The 12,346-nt window shown below is 39.9% G+C and overlaps 1 protein-coding gene across 1 annotated transcript; it reads left to right on the top strand.

Annotated features, from left to right (window-relative positions):
• Nucleotides 1–1,454: 1,454 nt before the first annotated feature.
• Nucleotides 1,455–2,399, top strand: LOC139084321 (olfactory receptor 52P1-like). The gene has a single exon (XM_070626706.1). It carries the CDS (start codon nucleotides 1,455–1,457, stop codon nucleotides 2,397–2,399), a length of 945 nt encoding a protein of 314 aa, XP_070482807.1.
• Nucleotides 2,400–12,346: the final 9,947 nt, after the last annotated feature.

Below are 12,346 nucleotides of genomic sequence, written 5' to 3'. Positions count from 1 at the left end.
AGCAAAGCAGTCTGTAAATTTACTGCAAAGTTTGAATTAGAATTATGCCACACAAATGGCATATGTTCTCATATTTTATAATTTTATAAGGGGGTATTCCTTTGAGCTTGACTTAATCATTAATAGAAGAGTTGTTCTAAAAAGCAAATCAAATTGCATAATTGTGAGTGTGCTTTACCTACCCTTTGCCTACAAATATCTAGTTCATAAACTTCTATTTGATCTGCTGAAGTAAAGCTATTATTCAAAATAAATTTTCAGCTTTCACTTTTATAGCTCTCATTTCTTGGAAAAATCATCTAAAATATGTGCCATTAGAATTATTTATCCATACATGCTAATTCGGTGTGGCATAGTGGACATTCAAGTGAAATTTAGGAAAGAATCATCTGTTCTCTTCATTCTACAATTTCATTACCATTTTAATATATTTTAAAAATACTCAAAAGATAAATTTGATACTTAGGTGAGACAATTAAATGTAGAGTTCTTCAAGGGTCATTCAAATACAATTGCAATTTTCTTTGAAAATCCCCCAAATATTTGAAAAATATTAACATATTACTAAATAGCCTATGGATCAAGAAATTAAAAGAAACACTAGAAAGTAGTTTGAAATGAGTGAAAATGAAACAAAACATATTAGAATTAGTGAGAAAATACTAAAGCACTACTTTTTTAACAAGGAAAAACAATGCTCATTTGTTATAAAACATTTTTTCCAAAGATTGCTATAAAGAAGCAATATTTTGTTTCTATTTCCCTTAATGTGCGACTCCCTATCTCTGCTAACAGATGAGCTTGTAATGATTCAGACTTTACACCATGCAGAGACACGTATAAAGGATATTTTTTAGGCTACCAGAGTAACATATAATAAATGGGAACTTTCTCTCATCAATTAACAGTATATCATGAGGGCCTCACCTATGTGTTTTATAACACAAGAAGGCAGTCACAGACAAAAGCTTATTTCTCAAATACGTATTCCAACTTCTCCCACATACAAACCCCCAAAATTCCTTAACTTTCTCAGACATCAGACACTGATGTCTTCTGATTGCGAACTTTATTTAAGTTATAATATTCTCTTTATTTTAAAGGTCCAGAATGCTTCAGAACCAAGATTATCTGTGAATCCTTTGACTCATACAAGTGGAATAGATCTCCCTACATATTGAGTCATGAAAGTCATAAAACTGTTTATTCATATAACTTTTACTGCATTAATCTCTTGGGAATTTAATCACTGGTTTGCATCAGTTTCTCCCCTATTAGAATATTAATATCTAAATTTAGGGATGGGTCCTATGTATCATTGTATCCTTAGGGTGTAAAAAATTGCTGAACATTTTATGTAAATCAGTAGATAAAGGCATCAGTAAAGTAATGGACAAATGGGTATGAAAGAATCTACACCACTGCACAACTGAAAGCAGCCAGTAGTTTTCATCATGTCTTTGTCAAATGATACCAATCTTCATCCCAGTACATTTGTTCTCCTTGGCATTCCAGGGATGGAGGCCATCCACTCTTGGCTATCAGTGCCCTTCTGCCTCATCTACTTGAGTGCTCTCCTGGGAAATTTCTCGATTTTATTTATTATCAGAACAGATTCCAACCTGCATGAGCCCATGTACTTCTTCCTTTGCATGCTCATTGTGGCTGACTTGATCATCTCCACTACTGCTATGCCCAAAATCCTCAGCAATTTTTGGTTCCATGACAGGGAGATCTATTTTGAAGCCTGCCTTGTACAAGTGTTTCTCATTCATTCCCTCTGCAGCATGGCCTCAGGGTTCATCTTGGCCATGGCCTTTGACCGATATGTGGCAATCTGCAATCCTCTGAGACATTCTACTATCCTGACACATAGAGTCATCAAGAACTTGGGGCTGGCTATTGTCTTCCGTGGGGCTTTGCTCTTCAGTCCTCAACCCTTCATGCTTTGCTGGCTTCCTTACTGCAGAACTAATGTCGTCCCTCACACTTACTGTGAATTTATGGCTCTGATCAAGCTTGCTTGTTCGGAGACAAGGACCTACAGAATATACAGCCTGACTGCTGCCTTCCTTACTGGAGGTATAGATTTCATACTAATCTTATGTTCTTACGTTGTCATCCTCTATACTGTCTTCCGTCTTCCATCCAAGGCTGCTCAACTCAAGACCTTGGGCACTTGTGGATCCCATGTGTGTGTGATCTTAGTGGCTTATACTCCAGCCTTTTTCTCCTTCCTCATTCACAGGTTTGGGCACCATGTGGCTCCTCATATTCATATCTTCGTGGCTAACATCTACCTCCTTGTTCCACCCATGGTGAACCCAATGATCTATGGCGTAAGAACTAAGAGGATCAGAGAACGATTCCTCCAAGTTTTGACATCTCACAAATTCTAAAACAAACAACTCTTCACTTAACGAGTTTTTATGACTTATGGGGGGAAAAGGACATTAACCCTTTTTCTAGAAGCCTAAATCCCTACATCTTCTATTTGTAATATTTAAAATATTAATTAGCATTGATTAGATTTTGTTCTTCTCCAGAAACTTGCTGGGGAGATGGCTGACTTAGGTGATTTATTCTTAATATATTTGCTTGATGATAAAATATCTTTACTGTTATGTGATCTTATTCATTATGTTTACTTCCAGAAGACTATTCTGTGGTTCAGTCTTATCAGCTTAATCAGAGATTCTTTTTTCCTGAGGAAGATTCGTCCTGAGTCAACATATGCTGCAAATCTTCCTCTTTTTGCATATGAGCCACCATCACAATGTGGCCACTGATAGATGAGTGGTGTAGGTCTGCACCCAGGAACTGAATCCAGGCCCCCAAAATAGAGCACACTGAACTCGATCACTAGGCCACTGGGGCTGGCCCAGCAGTGGTTTTATTGACTCATTTTCTCTGACTTTCACTAGAGTGCAGTGCATTTTCAGGTCTCAATTAGTGGGATTGTTTATATCTTCTGCACGCTAAGACTGAAAGAATTTTCAATTTGTAACCTGGAAATTGAGATGGTTCTAGCAAAATGTTCTCTGAATAGATAGTTGAGCAAATCATCATGATATGCTTTCCAACGGCCTTCCTGCAATTTTTCGTGACATAGTCTTATTTTATTCTGTCTAGCTAACATTATCTTAAAGTTTCTATATAATATCTATTCCCATGAACACTTCTCCAGAAGACTTAATGACATCCACAATTATCCTACCATTTTTCCTTTTTCTGTTTCCTCAGTGTGGTTCAAGTTGATTCAGTTGATTCTTTGAAAGTATCTACAGCTTCCACTCTCATTTTCTGATGACTTTCATACTCTAATTCTACCTTCTCCCAATCTATATTATAAAAGAGAAAAACATTCTGTTCTGGTATTTCCTTATAATTCATCTTTCTAACAACTCTTGACTGTGACATTGCCCTTTCTTTCTTTTTTGGAAGTTCAGTGACTCTTACTTGTATGGAATATTGTATAGGATAAGTCATATTTGATATATAATACAATGATTGGTTTCTTTAAGATCTACACTATTTCCAGACCAATATAGTTTTGTCATTAGGCCATAGCAGCAAATTTTACCAATCTCTTCTACCGCTACAGTATCTCTCTCAATATGTAGTTATACAGTATCATGTCACTTTTTCCTTTGAATTTTTTATTTCTTCTTTCTGGACAAGTGGGTTGTCAGGTGTTAGGTACTACATGACCCCTTTTTTGCTGACGGCCATATGATTTCACACATTCTCCCTTGAAAGGAAAGTGTTAACTGTGTGCTCATATTTCTGATAGCCTAAACTTATTTTATAGTCTTCTATTTCACATTGCCCTAGTTAAGATGGAATATACTTACATGTCTAAAATTCTAAGAGAGGCAATAAAATGTAATGTTTAAGACAACTGGCTGCCAAGCCTTACTGCTCAGTTTTGAATCCCAAAGCAATCACTGACTAGCTGTGTTTATCCTCATCAAGTTATGTTATCTTTTCCTAAGTTTCCTGAATGGCAAAATGAATATATTGATAGTAGCAACTTGAGAAAATAAATTTCACAATTTAAAAATAATTTCCTACATCTGATTTTGTTCTTTTGGGGTTCTTTTATCAGAAACTTGGAAAGTTAAAGCCTGGAATTTAAAGAATTATCCAGCAGCCACAAAATGACGACAACAACAATGGTGGTGTTTAAATTGGAATCTGGATGGGTAAAATGAAAAAAATTTGACCATTTAGGTCAAATGTCTATTTTCATTAATTCTGATGATAAATAATGAAGATCTGTCAGTGAACATAGAAAGGAGAAAGATTTAAGAAAGAAAAAAGAATCTAATTAGTTAAGCCAGATTGATGAGTTCTGAGAATCATCTTCATAGTTATGTATATACTGAGTCTACACCGGCCTAGTTAAGATAAAAGTGATGCCTTTGGCTAATGGTCCCACTCTCATAGGTAAAGACTTTTTGTGCATGTAAATTTTAGTTAATAGTGAATAAGTATTTTCAATTATTTCTAGACCAATGACAACCCATATTCTGAAGTAGTAAGGAACCTAGGCTACTAATCACACAATAGCTCAGCCAGTTGCTTAATTAAAAAAAGACTCAATCAATTAATGTGTACTAGAATTCTATTATGGCCCAGGCATGACACAAGGTGCCAAGGATGGATGCAGTAACAAACAAGTTTGATAAGTCCCTTGCTTCATATAATGTGTATCTAGTGGGGAGGGGGCATTTGGGAAGTGGTATAAAATAAAGTAACATATTAATTGAGCAAGTAATTTCACATTCTTAAAATGTGATTTAAAAATGGATGAGGGAGTCTGAGAGAACAGAGGATGGGGGCTACTTTAGACAGTGTGATCATATTATCTCTGAGTAGAGATCTGAAATATAATAAAAGCATTTTTTGAAAAGCTGGGGAAAGAAAAGTCCATGCATAGGACAGAGTAAGTAAAAAAAAATCTTGTAGGTAAATAAAAGCTCAGGTTATTTAAGGACAGTTAGAAAAGCAGTGTGTTTGGAACAAAATGGACAAAGGAGAAAATTATAACAGATGCATTTGGAGAAGGCTTCACAAACCAAAAACAGTACCCATATTCTCAAGACCATAGAATTCTACGACCATGCTGGGGACCACTGACACAATTAAGAAAGACAATGAAATGAGACCATTATTAACCACTAATGTAAGATATAGCTCAAAAGACAGAGGATCTCCTTGGAAGAATGTACTTGATGATCATCTGTCACATTTGGAGAGCGGAGAAGACTTAGGAGTAGTAAAGCTCCAAGAAAGGTGAAATTCTCAAACCTCGTAAGTCTTCTAGCCACGTTCAGGGTCCCGCTTGGGAAAGAGTGGGACACTGAGACATAGAAGGGAGACGTCTGAGTTGGCACACCTGAAAATTTTGAAAGCTCAGTTTAGAAAACAAAATGATGACAACAGCAATGGTGGGAGTGAATTGAAAGTCAGATGGGAAAAGTTTATTGATATGGGATCAATCCCTTATGACAAGATTTAACTATTTTGCAAGAACTTTGGGAGGTGATTCTAATATGTGTCTAGTTTGACTCTTTGAAGCTTGTAAACTGAGGATTCACGCTAAGTGAAATAAAAATGCTAGAAATGCCCTCTCACATCATACAACGAATTTATCAAAATGCTCAGAGAGCTGGATATGATGGAACGGACAGATTATGAAATGCCAATAAACCACTAGCCAACGATGTTCCATAGAAGGCGCTAGAAGACATTTTATTAAGTGAAGCCAGAAGGAGTGCCCTGATGAGAGAGGTGCCAGCACCATTGAGAAGTCTGGTGGTGACTGGCCTCCATAGCCTAGGCTAAAGGTAGCAGGTACTGTTATAGAATTGGGAAGTACAAGGCACAAAAATAATCAGAATAGGGTGACAATACTTAATCATCTGAGAAAAGGTGAGAAGACTTTTTGTAATGAATGTCAAGGCCAGAGTAGCGGCCAAGAGGCCTGATGAACAGAGAGAGATGACATGGTTAATAGAATATGGCATTTCTAGGGGCCCAGACAAATGTCAGCCAACAAACGCATTTCTCAATATATACAAATAAAAAAAGACCAAAGGTAGGTCCTCAGGAGGTTGAGGGCAGCTACCTCAATAGAAAAGTCATGATACTTTGCACAGTTTCCAACTTGAGACAAGTTTTCAGATCCAGAATTCCCTGACTAAAGGAGAAATCTTCTCCCCAAGAGGAAGAATACTGCAACAGCATTGTAAGTATATTTGGAAGTTAATCTCCCAGTCCTTCTACAAAGACATTTGGACTTGTGTTCTAAATTGACATAATACCAGAAACCCAAAGTATCATGATATCCTCTTATTATAATGAGTTAAAATGGGGGAGAGGTTAAAATGGAGTTCTGTTTCAACTTTGATTTACAATGGTTTAACAAAATCCAACAATAATTTATCTGCTTCTCAAAAGTATACTGTAAAGTACCTACATAGCATTTAGCAGACACTCCACATTCATTTCTTGGCCAGAGGGTAAGAGCATTTTAGAAGAGAAGGCTAAGTGGGAGACTTTCCAATTGTCTCTGCCCTCCAGATAGTAAATAAAAACAATATTGCTTCTTGCTGGGATTGGTAGAGTGCAAAACAACCGCTAAAAATCCAAAGGCTGCAAAGGTGATCACCCCTTTTATATTCTCACTTAATTCATCAATCTGTCCCCTACACAAGTCTAATGTAGCTAAATGTTTTGTCTCTATTTAAGCAAACCATGGAGGTGAACAATGGGTTAGCAGACTACTGAAAAACAACCAACTGATGGCACCAATTGCAGCTGCTGTGCTAGTTTTTTTGCTAGCTAGATTCCTCAGGTACATGACGCGGACATTGATCTGGTAGACGCATTATTTTCCAATTCTATCATGAAGAAAGTTCATAAACAGTTCACACTCACATGGAACAACACAACAACAATAAAAATGGTATATAAATACAGTCATGCCTAGGACATTGTTAATTTTCCAAGTGTCCACATATAGGTCAAAAGACCCCAGGAAATCCATATATTCTGGAGAACATCCTATTGGTTCACTTAATGAGACTAGTTGAGCCATAAGTGGAAAGTTTGTTGGAGGCCTTTGTAAGCCACGTATGCCCCAAAGAGTAGGAAATCAACCTTATGAAAGAGAAGTGGCCTCTTGCATCAGCAAAATTTTAAAGAGGCTGTTGGTCCAGACATGTTACAAAATAAAGGATGTGTGCATCTCATATCTCCCACCACAAAAATGAAGCGCAACTTGTGGTATAGCATACCTTTCTCTCTACTAGAGACAACGTATGTAGTATTTGAAATTACACCTCCAGGGGTCACCCCAGTGGCACAGCAGTTAAATGCGCACATTCTGCTTCGGTGGCCCCGGGGTTCACTGGTTCGGATCCCGGGTGCAGACATGGTATAGCTTGGCAAGCCATGCTGTGGCAGGTGTCCCACATATAAAAAAGTGGAGGAAGATGGGCATGGATCTTAGCTCAGGGCCAGTCTTCCTCAGCAAAAAGAGGAGGATTGGTAGCAGATGTTAGCTCAGGGCTAATCTTCCTCAAAAAATCAACAAATAAATAAATAAAATAAAATTACATCTCCAAACCATTTATCAAGTGACAGGAAAGACTTCCAGCTTTGACTTTGATCCAATGCAAGAAAGCAGGTCTTGGCTGCAGAGTACACAGCCCACCACTTTGGGTCAGACGACCTGGCAGTCTCCGCGCTATTAGAATATTAGTGATGAAAAGATACCACGTAGAATTCATGGTTAACTAGAACACGAGAATCACATCATAGACCTCTAGAGCTCGAGAGCAAAGCCATGCCGTACGCAGCAGAGATTTATACACCATTAAAACTAAAAACCCCACAAAAACAAAACACACAAGCCCTTGATGCACCTGTAGCCAAGGGGTCCCGGTTATCGGGATCTTTCGCGTGTGCTCAATATACAGTATCCAAGTCAGACGCTTTTGCCCCGCCTCAGCCTACAGAACCTGCTAAGGTGAGAGGGGGAAGAGCTCTTTCACTTCTGACCAATGGCATGTCCCCAGGACTTGGATCGAAGGGTGGAGTCAGGTGTTAGGGCGAGTGATTGGCTAGAGGAAATAATCCTGCCCACCAATGAGGAGGTGCGGCAGGATGGCAGGGTGAGGCCGCGCCGCTTAGCACTTCGGGAAGTGCTGGGAGGTAGATGGGGGAGGCAAGCTAGAGGCAGCCAAGAACCATGGCGGCGGTGGAAGTGGCAGAGCGGCTGCGATACTACCGGCAAGTGAGGGTGGCACTGAGGCATGGTGAAGCTAAAAATTGGGTCTTTTCTGTTCACTCTCTGACTCTTCTTGGCCAACATACCTTTTCCCATCTTACCAGCGTGACCCTGTCCCACCCTCACTCCACATCTGTCACCACCATTGGATCCAACCCTGGACTATCACCCTCCTGAGCCTCCTCGTTTCAGGCTCTGGCCCGCTGTCCTCCTCCAGCCCTGCCCCGTCCCTGCTGTCACTCTCTTGCCCTCCCGTCTCTCAGGCCCTGCACTATCTTCTGTCTTTCCCTTTCATGTCTGCTTCAACCACCTCTCTCCCCTAAAACTGCCCTTTCTGGGCACCTTTCTTAGAACCCTTTCTCCTGCCGGGACCATCCAGATTGTTCCCTTCTCCCCCCCTACAACATTTTCTGTAATGTGAGGTAAAGGTAGGAGGGGCACAGGAGGGACGAGGGTCAGTGAATGAACTTTCAATCTCTTTCTAGAGGTCTACGGTAGGTTTTCCCCAAAAACAGCCATTTGCTGGCTGACTTTGTATTTCCAAAGGCTGTGGGATGTCCCCTTTCTTGTTTTTTGTTTTGGATGAGGAAGATTAGCCCTCAGCTAACATCTGTGCCCGTCTTCCTCTATCTTGTATGTGGGTCATGGCCACAACATGCCTTGATAAGTGGTGTAAGTCTGCACTAGGGATCTGACCTCTCAAACCCAGGCTGCTCAAGATGAGTGAGCAAGACTTAACCAACTATGCCATGGGGCTTGCCCCAAGCTGGCCCCTTTCTTGCCAAGACTTTCAGTTAAACTTACTCTTGGTAAAGTTACAGTGTTCATGTTGGGGGTAAATAATGACACCTTGTTATGCTACTGGTATGTTCCAGGCACATGCAAAAGACTAAACATGGCTAAAACAGGTGACAGAAAATAGGAGCCAAGGAAGGTAAGTGCCAGTTCTACGTTCCCCTCCAAGTCAGCTCCTAGTGTGCCCACACACCCTCAGCTCTGCCTGTAGTAGGGATCTGGCCCTCTCTGAAGCCAGCCTGAGGAGAGGTGGTGGGGCTACAGGAGCTGCATGTCTGAGGCCTGTGATGTACAACTCTGTTCATTGCCTTTCCCTTACTGTTCACAGCCTAGCAAGGACCTAGACTATGAGGCAAAATTTACCACAGGCAAAATTCTCCAATCTGCAAGAAACAACCTTGCCCTCCTACTCGTTACGTCCAGCCTGGGAACTTCTTCCTCTATATTGCTGGACTTTTAGATAACAGCATTTACCAGGTTTCAGTGAGTTCTACTGTAGAAACTTACGCATTTTAAGATTCTTAAGAGAGTCAGTAAAGATTCATGTTTAAACATGCTATTTAATGTGACAGTGTGGAGAATGTGTTAGAAGGGTTTTCAGATGGTCTGGTCGGATATTTCTTGCTGTGATCCTAGTTCTGTTTTTCTACTTTATATGTATATTTTTAGTGGTAAGGAAACAAAGTTTCCACCCTATGTTTTCCATTACCTACTTCTTGAAATCTTTTACTGATGTTTTTCTTTTGTTTCCCCCATCACAAAATGAGTTGGGAGACTTAAGAAGGTATTTTGTCATTTGCATCAAGAAGAATCTCCCTTCCCATGTACTCTATTTTGGAAATAGGCACCATTTTCTGATTCATTTAAAGCAATTTCTAAGCTGACCTGGAAAAAAACAGATATAGTAATCCTTACTCAACTAGGAGTTACTGTAACATGAAACAAAGAAACATTTTTTTGTTATTTTACTTAACCCTGGTATGTACAGAGGTACAGAGCACCTGACTATGGAGTATAGTGTGACTAGGGGGCCAGACTGCCCATTGTTACCTATATTCTGTCAGATCAACAAAATCATGTGGCCCATCACAGTTCATTGTAAAATGGAAATCATTCACCATGGATCAGTTACAAGCATGGCCAGAAGGCACAAATAATCTCCACAAGCCCGTGTCATAGGCCCCTATGTCACCTATCACTCTGGTACCATCACTTATCCTTCAAGTCACACCTATTGCTGCACGATGGTTTCTAATGACCAGCTGAAGGAAAAAGAAACAAGTAAAGCTCGACTGAGTATATCAGTGCAACCTTAAAATAGACTACCTTTACGCTACAGTAAAGGGAAATAGTGAAGGGAAATTTACCTGATATTTGGAACTTCTGGCAAAGGCAAATGCACCCAATATTTATGGCTCCAAGTGGTGTACTTGATCATCTGTTTTGCGTTACAAAAGAAGTGACCTGAGGGGGCTGGCCCCGTGGCCGAGTGGTTAAGTTCGGGCGCTCCGCTGCAGGCAGCCCAGTGTTTCGTTGGTTGGAATCCTGGGTGCGGACATGGCACTGCTCATCAAACCACGCTGAGGCGGCGTCCCACATGCCACAACTAGAAGGACCCACAACGAAGAATGTACAGCTATGTACTGGGGGGCTTTGGAGAGAAAAAGGAAAAAAATAAAATCTTTAAAAAAAAAAAAAAGTCACCTGAGGTAAGACTATATATAGACTCCTAGGAAGTTGTGAAAGGCTAACTGGTCAGGAGTCTGGGTGGAGGAAAACTGGATCATTAGCTGAAGGTGGGAAAAAGGTACAAACTTCCTGTTATAAGATAAGTAAGTAAGGGATGTAATGTATAACATGGTGACTGTAGTTAACACTGCTGTATAGTATATTTGAAAGTTGTTAAGAGAGTAAACCCCAAGAGTACTTCTCACAAGGAAAAAACGTTTTCTCCTTTTTTTTGTATCTTTATGAGATGGCGAATGTTAGTTAAACTTACTGTGGTAATCATTTCATAATTTATGTAAGTCAAATCATTATGCTATACAACGTAAACTTATACAGTGCTGTATATCATTTAGGTCTCAATAGAACTGGGGAGAAAGAAACAATATGAAAACCTAGGTGATGACTATATGGAAACTACTGTTGTTGCAACTTTTCTGCAAATCTAAAACAAGCCTAAAATTTAAAAGTATTTATAAAAGTGATTTCTCCTTATTTTTCCCCATAACACTGAATAGAAGGCTGAAAATAAATTTGCCAAATTTCTGTGGACTAGATGAAGGAGAAAATATGGATTGCACAGTAGACTGATGGATAAGGGGAGACGGCATGAAAATTCCAATTTCTCCTCCTCATACTGAATGTAGGAGTATGTTCCATAGCCTATTTTTTATGTGGTAATAATATTTTAAAAAGTTTTATACTTATCTGACTCTCATTCAAACCCTTGAAGATAATGGTTGAAATATCATTGAAATTTAAAGTGCTATGCAAAAGTTTTTACATTACTCATACTCGAATAAGCACAAGCTCAGGATGAAATAGAACCAAGAAGAGAAAGATTCAGGCTGCAGAATTTTCTCAGTGTTTGGGAAATATAGTTAAAAATAAAATCTCCTTCCAACCCAGGAAACCTCTCCACAAAGGTGGAAGAGAAAGGAAACAATTTTCTTATTGAATAAGCATTAAAGCAGAATGTGATGTGCATCACAGCCAATCAACTAAGATAGAAAGATTGCAGATAGAGAGAAATTTCCCCCTTTTACATAGCCAAGCAGATACAACCCATTACATACATGTTCTCAAGGTAAACAGTAACTAGTCCTTAGGTAAGAGGACTTGACAGCACTGTTTGTCACAGATAATTCAGTCTAAATTCACTTGATTATTGGCGTGACCATCTGTGTTAGTCATTTGGCTTTATTCAAAGGAAAAATAAACTCTTCACATGTTTATGACAGGAGGTAGTTTTGCTGCTTGGCTTCAGGAGCCAGCTGATGTTAGTCTCCAGCTCCCCCCTCCTCCCCCCCCACCCCCCCCACCCCCCCCACCCCCCCCACCCCTCCCCCACCCCCCCCCACCCCCCCCACCCCCCCCCACCCCCCCCCCCGCCACAGGTCCGGAGAAATTGGGAGATGGGGACTATCTTGACTATTGACTATCTTCCTTGGTTGTTTACATCCCAAAGAGATGGTTCCCTGGTCCTTGAAAAAGACATTCCTGGGTCCTAAAGCTGGTGAATGACTT

Source organism: Equus przewalskii, chromosome 6, assembly GCF_037783145.1.
Source record: "Equus przewalskii isolate Varuska chromosome 6, EquPr2, whole genome shotgun sequence".
Classification (NCBI taxonomy): domain Eukaryota; kingdom Metazoa; phylum Chordata; class Mammalia; order Perissodactyla; family Equidae; genus Equus; species Equus przewalskii.
This window is presented reverse-complemented; position numbering and strand designations above follow the sequence as displayed.

Bases quoted from the DNA above. Each gene is read 5' to 3' on its own strand.
- LOC139084321 (XM_070626706.1), top strand. From the start codon at position 1,455: ATGTCTTTGTCAAATGATACCAATCTTCATCCCAGTACATTTGTTCTC.